This window comes from Monopterus albus, unplaced genomic scaffold (assembly GCF_001952655.1).
Source record: "Monopterus albus unplaced genomic scaffold, M_albus_1.0 scaffold248.1, whole genome shotgun sequence".
Lineage (NCBI taxonomy): Eukaryota > Metazoa > Chordata > Actinopteri > Synbranchiformes > Synbranchidae > Monopterus > Monopterus albus.
Genome location: NW_018128128.1, coordinates 451,221 through 476,291, shown reverse-complemented (window position 1 = coordinate 476,291; position 25,071 = coordinate 451,221). Strand labels below are relative to the sequence as shown.

The following is a 25,071-nucleotide window of genomic DNA, read 5'->3' as shown; positions in this document are numbered from 1 at the left end:
GTACTGTTGTTGTTTTTGTCTCATCTGTTTACCGCTGCTGACTGTGAATCAAATTGCCCTACTGGGACAATAAAGATACCTTGAAAACTTAAATTCACTACTTTAAAGTCTTTAGTGCCCAACTGTGTAAAATAAGTTAAATCTGATCGCACAGAAAAGATACCTATATTTTTACTTTCTGAGTGACTTGTACATTTCAGGGATATCCCCCTTAAAAGGACATCCCTGATAGTACCTTGACCCCGATCATACCCTGACTTGTTTTCTGGTCTAGTGTGGCAGTACAGAAAGTACAGGTAAGAGTTTTTCTCGCTACAGATACCCTGTACAACTGGTGTCTTACATGTTTAAAATTCATTCTTAGCTTTCCAATAGCTGTTCATGTGATCAGTGTAGAAGTGTTGATGTTTTTTTTTTAGTTAATATTGGTGCCAAATGTTAGTTTTCACAAACCAGCTGAAATGCCCTCTAGAAACCTTCCGTCTCTCCCACTTCACTTCCTCCTCCTCCGTCCCTCCTCACTCTACATCTGGCAGTGGTTTTAAGTCGTGCAAGTCTGGAAAAAAGGCAGTGTGTACGTTGGTTGAACATACTGTTTGTTTTGGTCAACTCCCAAATGTTCTCCCCTCTCTGCAGTTCTTCTTTCTGATTCTTTGTTCTCTCCAAACTCTAAAATAGGAAAAACACCCTTTTCTAAATCTAATTGTTGTATTGGTTGTTGACCGACTCCTACAGTGTGAGCACTTCACATGAGATTAGATGGAGAGAAAATATCTGTTTCATCAGTATTCTAGTCGGCAGCCTGAAAGAAAGACTGTGTTGCATTTCATTCACTTATCCTGGTGCTCTCTGTGGGTGGGATCTGCAACCTGTTCAACACTGGCGGTGACCCCTTAAAGTGAGACTCCCACCCACCTGGTGCAGCAGGGTGAAGTCCAATGAACACACCTATTGTTTTAACTTCAAAGCCCCCTGTTCAATGGCTGTAGGCAGAAAGCCTCTTAGCCTTTCCCAGCAAGAGACCTCCTTTCTGGGCTTCAGTCCTATGTCTCACATCACCACACACACACAGAGAGATGAGTAAACAGCCTGTTGCTGCAGAGAAGAAGCCAGCAGTGTTGCTATGGGAGTGTAGTTATTTTTACCCAGCCACTCTGAGACCACTACTGATGGGATTCAACTCCATTTACCTGAGATTTGGCCTTTGGCAATGAAAGCAGCCTACTGTATGTACTCAGGAAATAAAAAGCAGTTTGAGTTCTTCCATTAATAAATCTAAACCATGTTGTGGTTCTGTCTAACATCATGTACTAAGTGGTGTCATTGTACAGGGTTTTAAGGATATATACTGAGATTTAAAAGATTGAGATCTCAGATAGACTAGTGGCTAGGATTCAGTGTTCTCGCCGCTGCAGCCCAGGTTCAAGTCAGGGTTGCATCAGGAAGGGCAAATGTCAACATGTGAATTGTCAGTGTGATGATTTGATGAAAAGCCAAAAGTGACATTCATAGTGAGTTTTAAAAGAGTCAACCCATCCAGTGGTTTCCAGCTGATGCACTGTAGCAGCAGGTAGGAACAAAAAATGTTTTTTTTTATGTTTATCTTTGTTTCATTAAGTTGGGCCTAGAAAACTGAGAAAACTCAGCATTGTGCTCCGGTGTCCCATCTTATTAAGACCAGTTCCCACCAGAAGACAATACAGTGACATGAATCTGCATGTCTTTGGGAATGACTTGGCTCTAAAAGCTTGGTGATGTAGTTCTGAGAGTTGGTGATCTGCCATTGCCATTAATCCACTTCTGGCAGAATTTTCAGGTCAGAGTTCACCAAAATTAAACAATGCAAAAAATTTGGGTTACTTTGCCACAGCAATTCCATTGGAATGAGCTGAGTACAGTGAAAGCTGCCATTTTAATTTCTGGTGTCATCAGACCTTTAAACAAAAAAAGTCTGTCGACTGCAACACAGGGCAGAATCTGTACAGGTGTGATGTGTCCAGTTATGCCTCTAAACCCCTCCCCCCACTACAAGCCATGCGCATTGCAATATACACCTGCTTAAATACCACGCCCACCTGTGGCTACAGACACATACTGCTGTGGTTTAGGGGGGTGTAACATGACGCCTCACATTACACTCATCTCAGACAGATCTTTCTCCTTTAAACAGGTTGAGCAATGGTCACATGTGGCTAATCCACATTTTTATCGGTTTTATCTGTCAGTGACTTCAAATTTTCTGTTAAAATTAAGAGTCTCTGCTATCAAATACCATTTAGAAAGAGTAGGCCACCACCTCTCAAATTCAGTGACAGCATTCTCTAGTACATAACACTGCCTTAGTTATTAAGTCAGATGTTTGAGCGGTACTTGGTGCAGGCGAATGCAGCTGGTTGATGTAGTGAAATTTGCATCAGAGCCAAAGGGATTGCCAGTTTCTTTAAAAAGATGCCGTAGAGCTGAGTCTGTCTGTCCGCCTGTCTCCACCTTTGTTCTGAACTTGATCCATGTGTGCTGCGGATGGCATTATGCTCTGGGCTCGTGATGAATCACCACCTCTATTTCTTCTTTCAGGGACGTCATCAAGAGAATAGACCAGTCAGAGTTTGAAGGATTTGAATACATCAACCCCCTGCTGCTATCCACAGAAGAGTCTGTATGAAGGAGGGACCGGCTTCCTCCTTCGCCCACCTACTGTCTGTCCAAGCTGCTGTCTCAGCCAACTCTGAAAGGCAAGGAGGGGGAAGAGTAAAGGACAACAGGGAGGACAGCCTATAGTACAACAAGGAAAAGCAAACAGGAGAATGGGAAAGTTTCCTCCGTGGATAATTCAGATGGTTTTGTTGCGGTACCAGACTCCTCTTTTATGGTATCTAGAGGGGCAATAAAGAAACTGAACTACAAGGACATTCCTTGTTGTTACGTTATCTTCCGCTTTTCTTTTTCTCATTCAGTTTCATTCCTTTCCCCCCTCAGAATGTCCATTGTCCTGACAAAGCACGACTGGTTTTGTAATTGGAACAGAGAACTGTTTCATTTTGTGCCTGCCATCATGAACACAACTTACATCCCAGTTCTGCTGATGAACCTGAGATTTAACATGCACTTTTTTCCTTTTGGTTAAAATTTTATTTTCTTGGGTAGGAGTGGGGGAATGTACAATAAGAATGTACAGTGATAAGAGAAAAATAAGTTATTGTGTACTATAATGTAGGTAGTGAATCACAAATTGACGATGCCTTTTTATTGATGCAAGTGGCACATCTTCATCAGTAATCACAAAGTTTTTTTGTCTTCTATTGTAATTTTCAGAGTGGGGGGAGGGGCAAGGGCGATAGGGAGATGACTTTTTATTTAAGAAGTGCCTCAAAGATCAACTTAATTATCATGTCTCTGATTGCACTTATCTCTTGTTGAACCTTTTGTGTCACCCGTCATGGCTTCAGTAGGTGAAGACAAGCTGAAGCTGCAGCTCTACCAGGGTTGGTCCAGTCTGTTTGTGAAGGAAACCGTATTTTTAGAGCACAGTTGCCTGCCTCAGTCCTGATACAACAGATTTTTTTTATTATCTTTAAAGAATATTTTAATATTTTAAACAGTTGAAATAAGCAGTGTAGAACTGATTGTTTATGACTGGTCTATAGAGTCACAAGAGCAGCATCTAAGCAAACATCAGAAATTGTTCAAACTGTTGGCAGTAAGAGATGTAATGCCTAAGGGTAAAACTTGTGCATAGATATTTAATAATTTCACAGTAGTGAAGAGATTTCCCAAAGCCAGACCCAGTATAAAGGTGTAGACAGGCCACAGAGCACATGTTGCCAATCACAGTCTGGCAGCTTTAGATAAACAGCATATCAGGACTTCAGCTGAAAAACAAAGCAGTTCCCTGGCTCTGTCCTCTGTGGTGTGCGCAGGCTTGCTGGCTGAGCTCGGACTCTTCGATCCCAGCTGCCACTGTGTGACCATCTGCAGCCGGTCGGTTGTTCTGCCTTGTGGAAACATGTCTCTATTTCCATTTTGGGCTTTTTGTGTGTTTCCATCTCTGCACTAATGCTGGCTTTACATGCTGCAACTCAGATTTAACTACTGCTCAGCGTAATTCCAACTGGCAGATTGTTTCGTACGGTTATAAAAGTCCAAGTGAAATGACAGTAATCTCTTTTTGCAGTCAGTAATCATGTTCAAATAACAAAGGTCTCCATCACAAACTCCTTTAGCCATCAGGGGCACTGAGATGCAATGTGAACACATTTAAACTGTTGTTTACAGGCAAAGGACCGACAGCATTGTGTTTTAGCAGTGGTGTTGACTGTAGCATCTGCATCGAGGATATAAAACTTATCTTGTTAGGGGATGTATTCTTCCTTGATAGAACATTCAACAGTTTAATTTCAGTTGGAGTTCAAGTCAGATTTACACCCTGCTTAGTTTCACGGCAGCCAGGTTTTATTATTTTTGCACAGCGCTTCTCTATTTATTTTAATGCTGATACTGCTCCAGCAATGTAACTGACTCATGTAAGAGATGGCCAACAGAATTTTACTTGTGACGAGCATTTGTAATCATTTTTAGACTTTTTAAAACTGGAAAACCACTGGTAGATGATCGATCACTATGACTGTGAATTACAGTCTTAGTTTTGTCACCTTATAGATGTGTTTCCTGCTATACCGTATGTGAAGCAACTAAACCCGACCCAATGGGTTGATTGGGAGTTATGTAACTTTTTTCAAATGTTTTTGAGCGAGTCAGTGGGAGCTCTTGGCCATCAGTCGGTACGTGACATGCTCCTGGCTTCCTGTTCCTCTCACACCGAGGCTCAATGTGTGGCTAGCAAGGTACCCATTTCCAGAACTTGCATATTGTAGTTTTAAGTGGACATGCTCCACAGTAGGAGTGGGTGACACCTATCACCAGACCAGGCCTGGAATTAAAACAGCTTTCACACATCACCAGATGTTTGAACTAGCCAGGCCACAGGTCCTGGGAAAATACCCCCTATTAAAATAGTCGTGTGGCAGCATGACCTAAAAAATAATACCTGCCCATGTCTGTAAGAAGCTAGTGTAGACAGTCTAAAATGAATGAGCAAGCAGATTGTATGCACTGCTGAATGTACTGTATCTTTGCATGCAGACACTCAGTATAGTTTAAACTGGACCCAAGCTGATCAAAATTTGTTTGAATGCTGATCCTCATTTACTTTGCCCCGTGATTCTTAATCTTGGAGTCTGTACCTCTGTCAGAGTGAACTGCCCAAAGACGCACACAGACACACTGGGTGGAATCATTTTTTACTTCATTCGACCACAACATTTGGCACTGAAACAGTATGAGCGATAATGAATGAAAAAACATGTTGAACATCTGTAGAACAAGCAGTACAAACACTTGCACAAATGGGACAATTTTTTCCCCCACGGTCCTTTTTCACTGTGGAAAAGGGCACCTTAAAAGAAACCATGCAAGAGAACACAGTGACGTCTAGGTGGTGGTGGTGGTGAATGAAACACTGATGCAGCAAACTTTGGAGGGTTCTGTTTAGGGCAATTGAATTATGGTGTTGGACTTGGTATTAGCAGACACCCAGTGTTACAGGACTCAGATTGGGACCAGGGCTTAAAAAAAAACTTGTTTGGGACATCCCTAGCTTAAATAGAACAACATGCACTGTCTGTGATCAGACTGCATCTGTAATATGGCTGGCTAAAGAAATACTTTTTGGGCACAGCCCAAAATGTATGCGTAGCAGTAACTATTGAAAAATGTCAAATATCAAAAGTTGTCAAATATGTGATCAGGATTTTTAGCCTGTTTTTTTTTTTTATTATTTGATCACAGATGGTGACAAATGGGGGGGAAATTCAGAATGAGTGGAAATTTAAAAAAAAAATGCAGATTAATCTTTTTATTCACAGAATGTGAAACACTGGTGAAAATCCCCTTTTGGCTGTTTTGGAAGAATGACGTTCTGTCCCTCAAACAGAGGAGCCGCTATGGAGACACTACTGAAAAGCATGTCAGTCACTTCATGCTAGATTTTCCTTTCGTTTGCCACCCAGCTGTATGTCTTGATCTAAATCAGAAAATGTTTCTAACTATAGATGGTTTTATTTAAGCATTTCCCTTACAGTGTTTAGTTGTTTATTACTGATGCACTGAGCAGTTTCACTGAATCAAAAATGTTTCCTCAAACTAAGCACTGGCATCAGTATTGAGCCATTTGAGTTAATACACAGTCCTACTCAAGAATTACATTTCTGTCACCTGGAACATTCTGCAGTAGCCCTGTGTAAAGCCAGCCCTGCACACGGTGGTCACCTCTCGAACATCACTGGTTGATGCACCGTAATGATTCATCACAGGTTTTCTGAATCGTAACCTTTATGTCTCAAATGCTGGTGTGTGTACAAAAACAAGAAGCCATTAGATTATTTGTGTACAGCTTCTGTTTCAGGTTCAGGTTTAACTTCATGTACTGCCACCTTTGTACACAGCATACAGCGTGTGTAACTGAATTTAGGACCTTGTGCTGTTAAAAGCCTGGGATCAAACCTGGCACATCTGTGAATATCAATTGGAAGCACGGATTAAAGTCACTGACAGAAAGGAGTTGTCGCCTTTGCGATACAAGCTTTGTCTTGATCCCTATGTCTGCACGCTTCCCAGGACACAACAGCTCGGTCGGCTCAGAATAATTTGATGAATTCTGACCCATGCTAACTTGATAACATAAGATTAATTACATGATCCTGAGTCAAAGGGTCTGAATTAGCTGCAGGAAGAAAGAGTGAGAGGAGACATAATGAATCAGTTCCACGGTCACTGGTTAGTTCAACACAAGCAACACACACGGTGCATTTTATTAACTTCACGTTTTGTTGATCTTGTCAAAGGCCAAGTCACACATTAGTGGCTTCCTTTGAGGGACCAATGGCTCCAGAGCAGTGACAGCCATTCAGAAATAAAACAAAGAAAACCATCATCTTAAAATGATTGAACCTTGCTCATCATTTGTTTTAACACAACGCTGGCTGGACATACTTAATTTAGCTTCAATGCATCATTGTAAATATGTGTAATTATTAAAAATGATACTGGTTTTCCGTGAACTGAGTCTTTCGTTTTTGCAGACAGTGGCAGAAAAGTTTTAAAGATGCCACAGTTTTGTATCTGTGTATTGCCTCACACACCAGCACATCCTGGATCACTGCCTCCTCTGTTCGTACTGGGAGACTGCAAAAGGCAACTGTGTGATATTTAACACCATCTTCTGCATTTATTTTATCCAGAGAAAATAAACTTGATCTGTTTACTAGAAATGAATATTTAAAGATCAGCAGTAGTGTCTTCAGTAGATTGCATCAGTTCACCCACTCTGCACATTGCTCCCCTCTCCTCCTCATGCATTTTAACTATATACCACCAGTACATGCCATTAACTGTGTGTCTCCTCTCTCCCATAGTGTGTCTTCTCTCTCTCCCTGTACCTTTCTGCAGGTTGCCCTGGCTCTGGAGCTCCGTGTTTCTGATGAGCAGTCACCGGCCACATCAACCTGACCAGTGTTTGTTTTTTTTTGTTGTTGTTTTTATTGCAACACAAAATAACACATTTACAGGACAAAGGACATAACATAGTAGATGAGACCACAGACATTAACAAAAGAAGCAAAGGGATTATTAATTGAAGGTATTAAGTTGTGTGTGTGAAAGTGTGTAGTGTGGGTGTATCCAACTCTATGCAGACTAATGTTCATTACTTAAAGAAAAGTAGAATTAAAACAAATTAAGAAAAGGCAGGTGTTGTAAATGTAAAGAAAAGTGATAGAAAATGGATGATTGTAGTAATAAAATAGAGGAAATAAGAGAAAAAAAAACGGACAATGAGGACCAATAACAGTAACAATGAAATAAAAGCAGCTTGTTATATTTCTAGGAGTTTGTGGGAATGTGCGTGGCCTCGGCCTCAGGTATGTGGTTTAAGTTCAAAGTGGTTAGAAATGGATTCCAAGTGTCAGTAAAGGTTGGTATATTATTCTTATGGGTGGATGTTATTTTCTTTAGTGTATATTCTATGGGGTCGGTCCACTGGTTGATGTGTAATGAGTTTTTAGATTTCCAGTTTAAAAAGATTGTTTTCTTGGCGATATTGAGATAAGAAGTGGGTTTTTATATTTAATCGGTAGGTGGTTGACTTCTGTGACATTACCAAGCAGGCAGAGTGATGGACATGGAGGATTCTACAGCTCCGCTTCTCTGTCAACGCTACCCAGAGGGAGTAAACGGGTTGACGGGTCCAAGTAGCGTAGAAGTAATCATCGGCGCAATCCAGAGTGCATTGTGAGCAGGTAACTGTATCAGTGAAACCCATTTGAAACATTTTACCTTGTGTGATGTGAGTCCTGTGAATAGTCTTGTATTGTATAAGCTGTAAGTTTATATTGGTAGTCAACAAGAAGATATTATTACAGATCTTGGTCCAGAAGTCAGGGCTGGGGGGGAGCAACAAATCCTTTTCCCATTTAGTCATTGGTATTATTGTTGTTCCATCTGTATTTGACATTAGTTTATAAAGTTTATTTATTATCTTCTTTGAGTTTGTAAACTTCATTATCTCCTCCGCTAGCATGGAAGGTTGTAGTGAGTTGTTGATTATATTGATCTTTAATTTAATTATGGATTTTAACTGGTGGTACCAGAGAAATTCTCCTCTCCCAACTCTGTACTTCTGGACTAATGTATTAAATGGTATAAACTGGTTGTTTTCAGATGATGAAGGTGAGTGATTCCTTTGTGTTGCCATGCTGGAAAGTAGATGGGATTATTATGAATTTGAAAGTCAGGGCTGTGCCAAATTGGAGTGTATCTGCATGGTGTTAATGATGATTTAGTAGTTTTGTTTGCTTTCCACCAGGCTGTCAGAGTTGCAGAGATTGTGATATTTTTGAAATAATTAATTTTCTTAATTGAGTATGGTAGGAAGGCAAGCTCTGCAACTAAAGTATTTTTGCATTGATTTTGTTCTATTATAGCTATTTGAGCTATTATAACTGTCCTTCTGAATCCATTTAACTAAATATTGTAGTTGATTTACATGTTTTCTGAGATTGGAATGCAATGCTCACTATCAGGCTCATTCAGTTAGTAGTTGGAGTGAGGATATAGTTAGCTTAGCTTAGCATCAAGCCTGGAAGTGTTTCACCTGGCTCTGTCCCAAGTTCAAAAACTAACCTACCAACATGTCTGCATCAGTTGGTTAATATGTTGTAGCTCGTTGGATTAATCTTAACACAAACGGAAATTTAAAAAAAATACACTTTGTGTACTTCAGAAAAGAAACCAATATTCCTGAGGGGACCTTTTAGTCTGTAATAAGGTGGGGCAACAGAAATGATGTGTAAAATATCTGCAAAATCCCAGTGCAGTGGAATGGGCTCCCCTGCTGCACATTACATGAGACACAAGCCATTTATACACACGAAACAAAAACTTCAGTGACTGAAATCATTTATTTCAACAACATCACATGATGATAACTCCGCTGAATGTTAATAACATTCAGGCTGGGCGCACGTTGTGAAATGGTTTCAGCTTTGTCTAATTGACAGTGGACCTGATGGTGTACGAGTCAGTCTAATGCATGTTTGTGCCTGTTAGGGGGATGTGGCTCAGTTCCACGTTGGTCTCTTATCTTTCAGAGGACCAGGCAGGTTGGATTGTCATTCTAATTTGCAGATCCTCTTGACCAGCTGGAATCAAAGGCATTACAGGCCAAGTACACAAATTCGAGAGGAGGTATATTTCAGATCTGGTGTCTAAAGCGAGTGAGATGAAACATGACAGCAGGGTCTTCTGAGAGGAGCCTTCAAATGAACCCTGTTTCATAACACAGAAATGTACTTCTGATGCTTTTTCTTATATCAGGTGAACATTCTGGTTGACTCACCTTGAGGTAAAACCCTCTGCTTCCAAGAGTCCTGTGCAAGGTGTTGGTGCTTTCATGAATAGTGATGTGTTCTCTGTACATGCTGGGTGAGTCCTCCATACGATAGGATCCTGGAGTGTGTGGGGCATCTGGGCTGCTCTTAGCTCCTGGACAGCTGCCAGCGTAGCATCCTGCAGGCTCACCAGGTCATGTCCACATTCATCTCCGACAGACACTGGGCCAGGTGGCCGTCACAGTCCATCTGGCTGAACCTGGAGGGACAGGAACAAGGCGATCCACTGGTGCTACTGACAGTGAACACACACTTGTATATACCAATACATTATGCTGTGTTGACTTTTATCAAAACTCACACTTGGAAAACTTAGATTACTGTTATACAGGCATGTACTGGAAATGCCATTCAATAGGCTTTGAAAATGAAAAGGACACTATATGAATAGACTGAACATACTGGTAATAGTTAATACAGAAATAATGCTTATTTCAAAAGCAGTTCAACCTTTGCCTTAATCTGCCCTTATCTTACAAAACGGGATATCAAATGAAGGTCAAAACAAACTAAATATTCAGGCTCAGAAATCACGGTGCTGAAGCCCAGACTCATTCTGGCAGGTGTGTTAACACCTGGCTTGTCTGAATGGACAACAGGCAACACAAGTCTCCAGCTTTGCTGTAATAATAGACAGTATAAAACTGCTTCAACACAAATGCCAATGTCATCATGACAATATCAATGCTAACATGCTGCATTTTCTAACAAGTTCACCAGTTTAGCATGTTAGCATGCTAATATTTGCTAATTAGCAGCATACACCAACGCTGAGGCCAATCAGTTTTACTTTAGTTTTGCAAGTATCTCACTGTTAACTGTGAATTTGCCTAAATGTGTTTTCATTTTCTGTTGAAAAATGTTGATTACATATTTACATCTACATTACAGCCACTGTGTGTGTGTGTGACTTAACTATTTAAGACACCAATATGTTCAAAAAAGCGGGACGTCAGCATACCAGTCTAGTACACATTTGCAAAGAAAAGAAGCTAAAACATGGAGCAGAACTGAAGAGCAAATCTCCAAGGCTGGAACATTTTGCCGTGGGATGTGTGTGAGCAACTGCGCACGGGTTTAGATCAGAGAGGTTTGTAGGTTTTTTTTTTTGTTTTTTTAACTCCTACATATATTTGTGAACTTCTGTTACCTGTGATAACACATAACACCCTTATCTACATAATCTTGCAGAGATGTTGTGTATATAATATGTATCTGTTTCATACACATCTTATAGCTATTCCAAATTCTACCAGTCAGTGCAGTGGGTGATGAGTTAACTCTCTTCTCCAAACTGAGAAATTAGAACGTGCAGAGATGGAAGAGAAATAATTCTTATGTTATTCAGGTGTGTTGCAGCTCTTACCCAACAGGGAACACCAGCAGGCACATGGGGCAGCTTTGCAACCCTCCTCCTCCTGCTGCTGCTGCTGCTGCTGCTCCTGCTCCTCTGAAACTCCCCTGCACCTCCTCTTTCGTGTTGTCCTCATCCACCTCCTCTTTATTTTCGCCTTCCTTCTGCAGAAAAACTTGGTTGTCAGAAACCTTCATCTGGTTTGTAAGAAGCCATCTGTTCACAGGTCCGGTCTTGGGTTCTCCTTGCTCTCCTCCTGTCCTCCCCTCTCTTCCCCCAACACTTGTGCATCCTGTTGATGATGCTGTCTCCTCCCAGCTGTGGAGGGATGGCTGCGGTCGTTTGGTGAGAGTTTGAAGGGATGTTGTTTCGCCATCGTGGCTTTGCCTGCTGTGAGAGGACAGCTGTCTGTCAGGCAGGTCTGGTACAGGTTCAGTCAGTGCCAAGAGATCCTGCTGGGAGGAGCTGAGCCTCAGAGAATGTGGACTCGAAGTCTTCTGAGGAGGTGGAGCGGTCACAGGGAAAGGGCCGACCTCTTCACTGAAGTCGCACCACAGCTGTTCATTTAACTTTAGTGCTGTGGGTCTCTAACATGACATGAAAAGAAAAACAAATGCAAGGACTCAGCATTTAAATTTTGGAGCCAAAACAATACTAGAGTGGCTTCAGGGCCAGTCTATGACTATCACTGAGGGGCCCACCCAAAGCCCAGACTTGAACCCCAGAGAACATTTGTAAGAAGACCTGAAGATGGCTGTTCACAGACACTTCCCATTGAATCTGATGAGAGGCTCTGCATGGGATAAACTGCACAAATCCAGGTGTTTAAACCGTGAAAGACTTACCCAAGATGACTGGAAGCTCTAACTGCTGCCAACTTCTACAAAGTAGTGAATTAAAGTAAGGGTTTGAACACTTTCTAAAAATCATGTAGTCCTAATCTACACCTCTCACGCCACAGCACATCACAACAGTCTATGCAAGAATGAGAACATTTTTCAGCATCTGAACATATGTAAGTTTGAGTGTGGATTGAGCTTTATCCATCTTCACTACAGGAACTGTGTGCTGAGGTACACTTGATGGTAACATACCACTGTAGATGGAGGTGGGAGATCAGGAACCCGGTCCCAGTTCTGGTCCACCTGGAGGGGAAGAGCAGACTTCAACGTCAGTGCCCACAAACTCTCCACAGCAGGCAGCTGCTCTCTGTTCCACCACGCTGTTGCACAAGGCACTGACCTGTAAACCACACATTACATACCGTAGGTTTCACACAACTACCCAGAGTTCAGTCTGTCTCTTTTTATTAATGCAGCTCTGGCCCTACTTTTACAGACCCCCATCGAACATGTGTCTGAATACAGCAGAACACGTTACAAGAAAAGCCAAGTTTCCAGGTGTATAAAAAATCTTCCAACGGGGAGAGCGGGATGATGGCGGGTTTTTAATGTTGTTTGTTTTTTATGCACTTTAATCTGTCAAATTATTTATGAAAGTGCTCTTTATAAGATTAGACCTTTACCTTTAAAACTTAGGTCACAGATTGTTTTTGTTATGCCGAATTTTCCATTGACACCCACTTGTTGTCAGGAGATGTTCAATTATGTTTAGTCTATGATCAACTTCAGCAGAGAAGCAAGAAAACCTTAAATTGTTATGACTGTATTAGAAGTTCGTTCTCTTGTTTGGCGCTTTGTTTACTCACCAGGCAGAAGCTTTATGGAAGTCACTAAATAAAACCCGGGCCCGTGTGTGATTAAAAATACAATCATAGGCTTAAGCCACAGTTTCACATTGGACGTTTTAATCCGTAAACTTAAAAGCTACATGAAAGCTGACAAGATAAACTGAGCACCCACCCAACGTTCTCTGATGTAATGCCACCGGAGAACAACGCTGAATGACCCGTCGGTGTCGCTCCCCCCGACGATATGTCCGGTTTGCGCTCTTCGACTGATGCTTTCTTTCGTTTAAGTTTGGACTTTGGGTAACTTTCAGCCATGAGTTTAATCAGTAAACCAGCTTCGAAATTTCGCGCTATTCGTCAAATACCTGAGTAACGGGAACTTCCGTATTCCTTAAACATGACGTCACTCAATTCTATCCAATCAGAAAACGTGTTATTCAAGAGGGCTTCCCCTCGCACTCGCATACATGCACATAGCATAGAAAAGCAGCACTTATCACTTCATGTAACATGAGCAAAGATCTCCTCATAATAATCCAGTGGGCACAAGAGAATGCATTGTGATTATTGAAGAACAACCGTTATGTTAGCTGTGCATAGTAATAGATACACAGAGGCTTCACAGATACACTACAATCAACTAAAATAAAAAAGCTTTATACATTCTACAAGTAAGTATAAAGTTCATACTGTCCTTGGGATAAGTTTAAAAGCTCCATTAAAATCTAGTAAATTTCAGAGGTGAAAAGTAACTAAACACATTTACTCAAGTAGCATATTTAAGTACAGTTTTGAGTTTGAGGATTTTCATTTTCTGTAAATATATATTTCTTCAGCTTTTTTACATTTAAATGTAAATATTGCACTTTTTACTCAACTACATGTATTTAACAACTCTAGTTACTAGTTACTTTTCAGAATCTATATAACAGAACAAAATTCAGTATAATCATAAGACTGTATTCATACCTGGTGGGAAATTCACAAGCCATCCAGTAGTACTTCAAATGATTAGCTGCACCTTTACCAGTTGTACGCAATAATTGGTCAGTATTATAATTCAATAATAAAATACACAACAATGTGAAATGTGCTGTTCTGCATAATGAGCATGTTTACTTTTGGTACTTTGAGTATATTTTGATGCTAATACTTTTGTACTTTTACTTAAATTAATTCTGAATGCAGGACTTTTACTTGTAATAGAGTATTTTTACACTGTGGTATTGCTAGTTTAACTTTAATAAAAGTATTTAATTACTTCTTCCACACCTGATAAATGTACCCTGACTTAAGCTTCTTAAGTTTTTTTTTTTTGTACAAGTGACTGTGACTGACAGTGTTGGTAAGGCTAAATGTTAAAACCATACACTGAGAACACACAGGATGCTTCTGCTGCCTCACTGCACGTGTAACTCCTGTTTATTTATTGATTTCTGTAATGCCTTTACTGCCACCTGCTCTACTGCTGCTATTATCACAGTTTTGTTTGTCTGTTAATACATGGATTGAATTTCATATAGGAATTAACACTTTAGCCACTGACCTAGACTGAGTGGTGGTACTTTTCTAGAGATTAAAACGAACTATGTACAGCTATCCACTAATTAAATATTTTGTTTTCACATAAAAGATTGATGGGAAAGTTGCTTCTTCCCTTTGACAGCTCCCCATTATTGAAAAATAACTGAAGGCTCATGTTTAGGGCTAACATCAGTTTAAAACAATTTACATCATTAAGCAGAATTTGGCCCACAAATCAATTCATTCCAAAAAATGCAGAAGTGAACTATAAATGATTGCCTTGCACTCTTTAAAAATAAAAGTAGTTATCAGAAATGTGATGTAAACAAACCCAAATCCAGGTTTCAGTTTCACTTCTTCCTGCAGAAAACAACCGATTACAGTGTAAAACTAACTTTCCAATGTGCAAAACAATTATCTATTAAAATGAGTGAAAAGGCAAAACTAATTAGTCTGAAAATGGATGGATGGATGGATGGAGTTCATCAAAATAAAAGATTGGATGTAATTTGGCTGTGACTTTAACTTTTAATGTCCACTGTTTGATTGTACCAACTACTCATCAACTCTCACTTTTAATGCACTCCGTGCACACTACAGAAGGTTACATCACACAAGAATGCTAGCTGTAATGATGATACTTTGTTCCTTTTGCAAAGACACACATAAAGTGGAAAGTTGAAGTCATAATAATGGTGGGACTTTCAGAGGCTTTTAAGCTTTTGGCCAGAAGTGAGGGACCAACGGAGAGTGGCTACAATTATGCAATGGAAAAAGACAAGGGAACACTGGCCTGAACGGAAGGAAAAGAAATGAAAGGCAAAAGGAGAGCATTATTTAAAAGAATGGAAAACAGCACTATGGGAAAACCTGTCACTTTGAAATAAGGTGAAAGGATTTTTTTTCTACTTCTTTTTGAATCACTGCCATTAGATGAGTATTCCAGAAGGACTTCTGCTGAGTTGCTGACACTGGCCAATCAGTTTGTTCTACCTCAACCACACATTTGAAGAAACACAAAAGCAGAGCAGTGGGCCAGGTCTGTGGTACAGAGTGCTACTCTGGGAAAAAGCTGTTCGGCGCCTGGAAAGAAACATTATGTCATCAATGCCACGTGAGGTTGTGTTGTGTTCTGCTGCTATGGCGACAGTGATGATGTTTAGGAGAATAAATGTGAGGTAGGAGCAGCCTTAACTGTTTAAAGTTTCTGACAGGTTATACCACAAGTCACCTTCTCTATGGAGTAGTGAGAATATAGACACTGTACACTATAGCTAGTTAGAAGACTGGCATCTAATATCTTTTCAGCCTAGAGGGTCTAGTGAGACTCAAAACTAACTGGCACCATAAGCCGTTCCTATCCGCTCTTTACCCCTTTCATCACATGCTGCTTTCTAATAAAAGTGTGAACTGGTTGTGACAAACTGAACTAAATGCAGCCTCCAGTCTGAGGCTAGCCTTAGTGTTAGTAAATGTGTCAGTCCAGTAGAGCGCTCTGGTTACTGCTAATGTGAAAAAGCACTGACGTTACACAAAATCATATTATTTCAACACAAAGGTAAAATCATGATCCTGCCAGGTCACTAATGTTACCAACACAAACACGTTAGCTTTAGATGCTAACGAGTCCAGAAGGAAGAATGCCACATCTGAATCCAAGCTGAGTCCTTTGGCTGTTTTTAACTGTCTTAAACTGATATTTTGTAAACTGTTGTGTAAACTGATGTAAACTGTTTTAAACTGATGTTAGCCCTGGTTTTTGCTCTGTCTTTGTCCCACTCTCTCTTTGCAAAAAAAAGCCACCTCTTCACTCTGGCAGCCACTGTTTCAGACTTTTAGCTGGGAGAGCTCCTCTATGGTTGGCTGATGGAAATGACTACCAGCAGTTTGAAAACCACCTCCTATAACCTTGGCTAAGTGGCAGGCGGCGCTAAGTTACAGACTGCATTTTGACAACACAGGATAGAGAAGCTGGAATAACAACAGAAAGGTTGTAGGCAGCAGTATGTCATGGAGGGGGGAGTATGGCTGAGAGACACCATGTCCTGTCCCACTTTTGTAAACCTGCCCCAGCGTGGAATACTTAACTTAACACCTCACCACCACCACCACCCCATGTCAGGGCCATCTTGGGTACTTGGTCTTACTGTTTTGCTTCAAGTCATGTTTGGTCCTTCAGAGTCTCTTTTGCCAGGAAGAGTCCACCTCACTGTGACCTTTGGGAGATGTGATCTGCATCTCTTTAAGTGCTTTATATTTTAAGGATGGAACTTGGTTTTCATGCCGCATCATTTGGATTTCCAGATGTTGCAGAATTAGGAAAACATATTGTGCATTTTCCACAAACTTGCCTCCATGTCTTTCCATCCCCGAGCCACACCATACCAGAACTCTATTTGGGACCGAAAATGTTTTGCCCCATATAGGGTTATGCTACTGGTTCTGATTTTGTAAAGCTTTGGTTTTGGATGTCATTTACATTTGGTCATTTTCAAAAATAATGTATTCATGGCTTCATTTTTAGTTATTACTATACGCATGTGTGGAATTAAAGGAATGGTTCAACATTGTTTGAAATGTACTTATTCTCTTTCTTTCTAAGAGTGAGATAAGACAGTTGTTAGTGTTATATCAGTGTGTTAAGTATGAAACTGGAATCAGAATGTGCTTAACAGCAAAAAGACTGAAACAGAGGGGCAGAGCCTGGCTCAGCCTGGAGGCAGAGATACAGCTGCAGCTGACTGGGATTCAGATTCAACAAGTTTAGCAGGTCATGTATTTATACACTCTCAGTTTTATATTTTAAGTCTGTGTATGCTTCAAACAAATTGTTTATCAGCAAAAAAGTTGTTTCAAATTTTTTTTTGGAATTTTGTAACTTCCAAAAAAAGATAATTTAGACAATTTTGTATCTACACAGCTGTAGACACAAGAGAAGAATCTGAAAAGCTCAAGCTGAGCAAACAGCAACAAATAAAAATAATGCTAGTAAATGATGAGTGCAGAGTTATGAGAGAACAAGGAGAGCAGGAGGACAGGCACTGCATACTGGGAGCATTATGAATTATTGAAAATGATACTTGGCATCCGCTCCATATTGTCTAGTAGCTTTGGCCTTGATAGGATGAGAAGTCTGAAGGAAGCACCAGCGCTGTATCTCACTTGTATCCATTACCACTTAATGCACACACACACACAGTGATACAATATGTCAGTGTGCTGCAGGCCCACATCCAGCATGTAGCTGCCAGAGCTCAGTGCTGGCTGAAAGAATAACTTCATGCCAGACTGACAGGCCCAGCACTGTCTCTAGCCCCCCTCATGAACAGTTTCTTATCTGCTGTCTGACTGGGGCAGAGCCCAGTGGCTCCAACACTGGACTATGCGAGGGTCAGGATGTGGTTAGCCTAGCCTAGCATGAGGACTGGAAGCAGAAGCAAACAGCAAGCATGGCTCCGTCTAAAGTTCAAAAGTCCACTTCCCAGCACTTCTAAAACTCACTGCACAAATGCATGAATGAGATAAAATGTGTTGCCCTAAGCTAGGCTAACCAGATCCAGCTTACTATTTTTAGAATAAAAATATTTGGCTAGAACCGTGAACCCATATGGTCTCTGAATTAGGTTCTAATAACACTGTAGGCTAAACTAGCATAAATGTTATTGGCTTTTCGTATAGACTGCATTTCAGTGAATATTTTCTGAGATTTTCTGTCTGAATCAAATGAGTAGGCAATGTTTTGTCACTGTCATCAGCTGGAAGTGAAAGTACTGGTCCATGCAGTTCATTTCAAAAGGCATGATGTCAAGGTTCCAAGGCTGAGGACATCAACAACATAACAATGAAAAAAAGTGTGCACAGAAAAGCTCATTATACTCCCAAAGAAACCTGCTGGTGCAGCCCACTCCTCAGCCCACAGGTAATCACGTGTAGTTTGCAGTAGGCCTACACAGTACTCTCCTAACAGAATAAACGAGATCATACTTGAACACCGGCATGTAGCCTACTTCACAAAATACTACTGGACAGACCAATTATCAATCCAAGGAAGAGTTGACAACAGCCAGACCCAACCCATACAGACAAGATCCAAAATATGGCCCACTATAACAGACAGAGAGCAGAAAATGCCTATTAGTTAGGTCAAAACAAGCAGTGTTGGAAAAGAGCAACAAAACTAATAATAACAATAATAATAATAATGTCTTAAGAATTAATATAAAGTCATAGACATTTTATGTGTCTATAAAGTGCCCTGCACACTTTATGTGCTTCAGGTGCAGATTTATCTCAAATAACTTCCCTCTGTTCCACCACCACCAACACATTTTGTAGCCATTATTCTAATCTGTTTAATATTTTTGAATCAAATTCCAAAAAGCTGTAATTTACTGCCATGAATCTCGTAGGAGAATGATTTTCTTCATACGTATATGCTCAGAGTCCACTGTGGTGTTGGACACATTGGCACACAGACCTCCGACCCACTGCAGTAAAACCAGACCTAATCCTGAGCAGAAGTCCCATGTCAGGTCTCGGTTACTCAGGACACAGCGGTCCTGTGAAGACCTCTACAAACACATATAATATAAAAGCAGTATCAACAAACAGGATGAATCATACCCACCCACACATCACAGTGGCAAACTTGAGGTTTTAGACCACTGAACTCATCACAGAGTAAAGGTGGCAATTTTGATCAGAGGCAAAATAGGTATTTAGCGTGGGTACAATGTCTGCTTCTCACTTTTTGAATCATTCTTCTGTTTTCCATATTATTACTGACTCACTTCTTGTTTATTTTAGATTCCTATTAAGTAGGAGTATAGCTGACAGCATTTTCATATGTACATTCACAAATGTAATATAACATCTGACCCTCAGGCTCTGCTGGCCACCAGATCTTGGCCCCTGCCACCCTGTTGCAGTTACAGTGGTGTTGGGCTAGGAGGCGCCACAGGAGCAGCAAACTCCTTCATCAGAAGTGTATTTGAACTTGTCTGGACACATGACCCCCTGGGGCTGAAGCATCATGCTGGTTATTACTTCTTACTTATTCTCTTTCTAAAATAAGATTTAGACAAACTTCTTTTCCTTGTTAAAAAAGTCAACCTTAGAAACGGCTCTGCAAATCCTCTGGATGTTTTAGAATAAAGTGGACTGTTACACTTTTACATAATATGCTTCCAAAACGCATTACTCAGACAAGCATGAGCAATCAAGCACAATTCCTACATCTAATCCAATGATAAGTGAAATTTTTAAACTTTCTAATAGTGCATTTCTTTGAGCCAAATTTGTGGATTTGCACAGGGACTGCATTTTTTTATGGGTAAAAAGTAAAATAAATAAAATAGAAAGACTATATAAAGAATTATAAATACACAAAATCTTTGTTGACAGTGCTGGTGGTTTGACCGCCTACTGACAATTTGTAATAACTGATCTGTGAAAAACGAAACAAGCCCAAATCTATCCTATCTTCTCTTGTCATTTCATTAGCGAGATTGTCTCTCAAGGTCGCCAACACATGAAACTTGTTTATTCGCCACTACTTGCCAAACAGTTTTAACACATTCAAGCAGAAGGGAAAATAAACAAACCGCAGTCAGTCGTGCATTTTGCGTTTTCCCCTTCCAAAGCTAAATTTGTCTTGTCTCGCAACACACCACCCATCCTCGCCAGGCTTCTTCTCTCCCCCTCTCTCCGCAGCCGTGAACACACCGCTTGACTCAGCTCGCCATTCTTATGTTACATTCACAGCCCTTGGGAAATATGGCATCTTTGTGTGAAAATCCCGTTCACCTCAGGTTTCAGCATGTAAATGACCACATTTAAGATCAGCCGTCAACACACCTGCAGTCACATGTGGAAAACGACATGCTCGCGTCGGATACAATCAATACCTGGACAAATACATAAGCTCTTATAACTCGGCTCCCTTGAAATGCTTCTAAGGCCTCCTGACAGGATCTTAAGGCAGCATTAGTCAACGCTGTATTGATCTTATAACAAAATGACTGTTTGGGCACCACAGACTCTCTGATGCAGTGATTTCAGTAATGCAAGAAGTGCTCAGACCTTCTCATCAAATATAACTACAAATACCAGAATTTACAATTAAGAGCCACACATTCAAAATTCAAAAGCAGCCTACAAATATATGTGTGAACATAAATGTACAAAATTTTGAAACTGGGAACAATTCCTTGTACATTTCAGAATTATTCATTTTATTGGTTTATTTAAAAAATAGATTACTCAATTGCAGTCAAGTATGGATATATTAGCAAAGAAATATAAGGCCTATTTAAACATAAAAAAGACTACATCATTATAGACTACCTTATAGTCAATATACAACCCACATGATTATTTCTGATGCATTATGTTTGGTCAGAGTATGTAAAATCTTAATCTGCCAAGTAACTACAGCTGTCAAATAAATGTGGACGAGTAGTATAAAGTCAGTTGGATTTGTTAGTTAAGACATTTGGAGACACCACCTTTGGCTCTGGAAGCCATAGTGGGCATTTCCCCCAGTGTTTGACGCTGTGAATAAAAGGATCCATCAGATAATCAAGACAATAATCAGCTGATTAATCAGTGACACCTGCAGATTTTTATTTCCACTCATTTATTCAGTTACATGTAGTTACTTCCCACCACAGCAACATTTACTGTAAGAAAGTTTATGAACTTTGGGTAGTTTTCCCCATGCGACTTGAACGCAGCATGAGTCTCCCCCTCTCCCTTCACTACTTTTTCTTCCTCTCTGCTCTCTGCAGAGCAGTGGAGGGGGCTGGCGGCTTGTTCCTGGAAGAGCCCAGCTTGCCTGCAGAGTCGCTCACATTCCTGGCTGGGATTCAATGACTGAGCCAGACACACAAACACAGAGGGAGGGGGCGCATGTGAGAGAGAGACATAGATGGACCGTGAGTGAGAGAGTGCCATAGACTGGGGGAGAGGGAGAGAGAGCGAGCAGGCTGGATCTCAGACTTCTCATCTCCGTACAGTCAGAGTGAACTGCGGGGGTAGACGGAGTGGTTCGCTGCAGTCCTCGACAGCGGAAAGAGCCTCAAACAAGGATATCTTTTTTTTAATCGAGCTGTATCGACCCTTAACTCCCGCTCATCTTAAATTTTCGCTTGCTTGCTTTTGGAATTTGACAAACGGAACTTTTGGCTTGTGTGGGGTTTCCCCAGATATGGACAGTCGGCGAGCGACTGGCCGGTGTTCACTCAGTAGTCACAGGGACCGAAGTGTAGACTCGTCGTCTGGGACTTTTTGCTGAGTGTTTCATGAAGCGCTTCGAATGTTTTGTTAATTCTGGGACACCGTGGATCTACCAGGTTCAGGGGCGGATAGATACTCGTGATTCCCGGGCGACGACAAGAAGGATTTACGCTTCCAAAGTTTTAGGAAAAACATGGAGACTGTAAGTCGGCAAAGCTTCCAACCTCATCCGGGACTGCAACAAACTCTCAAGCAGTTTCATATCAGCTCTATGAGCTCGCTCGGAGGACCGGCGGCTTTTTCTGTCCGGTGGCAGCATGAGCTCCTCTTCAAGAAGGACGGGAAGGAGTCTGAGCCGGTTCTGCAGCACCTGCCGCCGCCGGTGATGCCTGGCCCCCTGTTCATCCCGTCGGACCGCTCCACTGAGAGGTGCGAGACGGTGCTGGAAGGCGAGACCATCTCGTGCTTCGTGGTCGGCGGGGAGAAGCGCCTGTGCCTGCCGCAGATCCTCAACACGGTGCTGCGGGACTTCACCCTGCAGCAGATCAACTCGGTGTGCGACGAGCTGCACATCTACTGCTCCCGGTGCACGGCGGACCAGCTGGAGATCCTTAAAGTCATGGGGATCCTGCCCTTCTCAGCGCCGTCCTGCGGCCTCATCACCAAGACGGACGCCGAGCGGCTCTGCAACGCCCTGATCTACGGAGGCGCCTACCCGCCGCGCTGCAAGAAGGAGCTGAGCGGAGGCTCGCTGGAGCTGGAGCTCACCGAGAGGAGCTTCAAAGTCTACCACGAGTGCTTCGGCAAGTGCAAGGGCTTGTTCGTGCCGGAGCTGTACACCAGCCCTAACGCAGCGTGCATCCAGTGCATGGACTGCAGACTCATGTACCCGACCCACAAGTTCGTGGTGCACAGTCACAAGGCGCAAGAGAACAGGACTTGCCACTGGGGCTTCGACTCAGCCAACTGGAGGGCGTACATCCTCCTGGGCCAGGATTACACGGGGAAAGAGGAGAAGGCCCGTCTGGAGCAGCTCCTGGACGAGATCAAGGAGAAATTTGACTTCGCCAACAAGTACAAGAGGAAAGCATCATCCAGGGTGAGTTGGTCCGTAGCCGGCCCCACCACAGAGCTCTGTTGTACTGCAGCTCATTTACTGTTTTCCTATTCACAAGATCCAGTTTGGGCATTGTATTTCTGTCTCGTTTACATTTCCTTATTTTTTTCCTGCAGCACCTTAGCCTTTAAATTAGAGAAAATTGTCTTTAAAATATACTCTTACCCAAACCATCAGGTGAGTCTGCCTTGGCCTCAAATCAAACCTTATGGCCCTTAACATCAGGTTTGAGCATCCCAGCAGAAATTCATTAGAACTTGTTCCTGGCTGTGCTGCAGACAGCGGTGTTCTCAGGCTGGTCCTGGGAATCCCAGTTGTTCCTGTGGGCCCCACAAAACTGGAACTGGCCCCAGTTTGATTGTATTAAAAAAAGTACATTCTGACCCTTACACATTTCATCTGATCTACCCCTCGTCACATGGATGTCTGTTGTGGGAGCTGTGTCTGTCAGGGGGTGAGAGACCCCTGCTGTAGTGAAACCACTGGTCATCATTGCCATATTGTTGCTAATTGGACCTCATCCAGCAGCGACAACAAAACACCTCTGGTGGCAATAAAGCTATTAGCTGCCTGTGAAACACCTCTCAGCTCACTTTTATTGGCCTGCACTGTAAATACAATCTGATTTACCAACAAATGCCTCAATGGGCAATAGTAAACAACAATTAGGGGGCGTGTGTAGGTTAAGCATGAATTTATGTAACTAAGGAATTACTTCTTCCCTACTAAAGGTTAAATGCCATTTCCTATTTTCCTACACACACACACACACACACAGGTGGGATAGAAGCATCTCTTCCTCTGTCCACATTTCTGGCTGTTCTTTCGCTGTGTGTTTGTTACTCTGGCAGTGTTTGCCAATTTGTGTGTCACATTAAACGTACGTTATGTTTCCGTGGCTGTCCTGTGTCTGGCTTTCTGTGAGTTTAATCAGCACCCTGTCTGTGTTGAAGACTTTGCTTTCTTCTCTGGTTGCATCCACATCCTCTGATTTTCTTTTAATTTGTTGCAGTTGTAAAATGTTTGAGTCATTAGAAGCGGAGCATGTGTGTAGTTTCTGGCCCTGCATCCTGCCTGTGGATTGTGTTCAACACCTCCAGTCACATGAAGTCATTCAGACATTGAAGCTGGTTTTCCATGCTTCTCCTTTTTTTTTGAATGTAAAGCTGTGTGAAGGGATTATAATCTGTGCTTCGGTGTGTGGTCAGGAGTTTGCAGAGAGGGTAGTTGTGTGGTAGAATAAAAAAAAAATAGAGACCCCCCCCTCCCCACCTCTAGAAAAAAAGGCCAGTGCAGCCATTTGCATGAACTGTTACACATGAATGGAGTTGATGAAGCAGGGCTTGGAAGTATTGTGGTGGAAACATAATATGATCCCAACAAAGGGGAGCATTCAGCAAACATCAGACCCACCCCCCCAAACTCTGACCCATCCACCCCCTTTCAAATACTCACACTCATCCTGCTGCCCTTACCTGCTTTCTACTCCAGTCTGGTTGAAAATGAGTGGACCTTTGGGGTCAGCAGACTTGTTGATGAAGCACGGAATGCAACTGCAAAAGCTCCAGTCCTCCTCTGAAGCCTCTTTCTGAAAATTCTGCCAAAGACAGAGACATCGGGGAGACCCTTGATGTCCTGAAGAGTGCCAAAGTCCTGCCATGCATGGTGAATACCCACTCTTGGCACACACTTTCATTCAGACTCGAGTGGGCATACCTCGAGGACCCCCACTTTCAGGGGCCTCTTCTGTTTTGATAAGTGCCGCCAGGGCACCCAAGTGTTAAGCCCAAGGCTCATTTGAGCCTCTGCTCTGCTTTTAATTCGACTCATTCTTTTTTTCTTCAAGTACCCTGTTTCAAGAAACGCTAATGAGGGAATACATGCTGGGTGGGAGCTGAGGAATATTGCTAGACTCAGTTGGCATGTTTGAGCACAGCCGAGGCTCTTTGAAACTGTTCTTGGAGGATTTGAGGCAGAGTGCTAGACTGCACAGTACATGAGAACCTGCCATCATCTGCGTGCTGTCAGCCGAGGAGCCGGGTGGCACTGATTATTAATGAGGGTGTTAACGTCAGACGTTTTAGCAGCAGTCTCACATGCAGACAGACACAGGAAGTGATATTGCCACACTTCCCTCCTTGCAGACGCT

General features: G+C 41.9%; 3 protein-coding genes across 11 annotated transcripts in view; 2 read left to right on the top strand and 1 right to left on the bottom strand.

Moving 5' to 3' along the window:
• The window catches only part of prkcz (protein kinase C, zeta), a 101,980-nt gene extending 94,875 nt beyond the window's left edge, over positions 1 to 7,105 (top strand). For all 8 annotated transcript variants that reach the window (XM_020620802.1, XM_020620799.1, XM_020620800.1 and 5 more), the window contains one exon: positions 2,575 to 7,105. In XM_020620802.1, the coding sequence (XP_020476458.1) occupies positions 2,575 to 2,662 (88 nt within the window). In that variant the 3' untranslated portion in view covers positions 2,663 to 7,105. The remainder of the gene's footprint in view (positions 1 to 2,574) is intronic.
• A 1,698-nt stretch (positions 7,106 to 8,803) lies between these two features.
• On the bottom strand, positions 8,804 to 20,192 carry si:ch73-70k4.1 (FA core complex associated protein 20). Of its 2 annotated transcripts, XM_020620796.1 has the most exons (5): positions 13,218 to 13,701; positions 12,450 to 12,597; positions 11,368 to 11,942; positions 10,130 to 10,200; positions 8,804 to 9,853 (listed from the first exon to the last, which is right to left on the bottom strand). In XM_020620796.1, coding segments are annotated over exons 1-5 (939 nt in total). In that variant the 5' UTR covers positions 13,361 to 13,701; the 3' UTR covers positions 8,804 to 9,851. The 2 variants fall into 2 exon arrangements, 1 of the variants encoding a protein (XP_020476452.1); XR_002276645.1 differs by lacking the exon at positions 13,218 to 13,701 and adding an exon at positions 20,173 to 20,192 and having other exon boundaries at positions 9,114 to 10,200.
• Positions 20,193 to 21,795: 1,603 nt separating this feature from the next.
• The window catches only part of skia (v-ski avian sarcoma viral oncogene homolog a), a 79,477-nt gene continuing 76,201 nt past the window's right edge, over positions 21,796 to 25,071 (top strand). Inside the window, exon 1 of the mRNA XM_020620808.1 lies at positions 21,796 to 22,904. Within this exon, the coding sequence (XP_020476464.1) occupies positions 21,999 to 22,904 (906 nt within the window). The 5' untranslated portion in view covers positions 21,796 to 21,998. The remainder of the gene's footprint in view (positions 22,905 to 25,071) is intronic.

Bases quoted from the DNA above. Each gene is read 5' to 3' on its own strand.
- si:ch73-70k4.1 (XM_020620796.1), bottom strand. From the start codon at position 13,360: ATGGCTGAAAGTTACCCAAAGTCCAAACTTAAACGAAAGAAAGCATCA. The intron at 12,598-13,217 runs GTGGGTGCTCAG...TGTGGTTTACAG, and splicing joins ATTACATCAGAGAACGTTGG to GTCAGTGCCTTGTGCAACAG. The intron at 11,943-12,449 runs GTATGTTACCAT...ATGTCATGTTAG, and splicing joins TCCCACCTCCATCTACAGTG to AGACCCACAGCACTAAAGTT.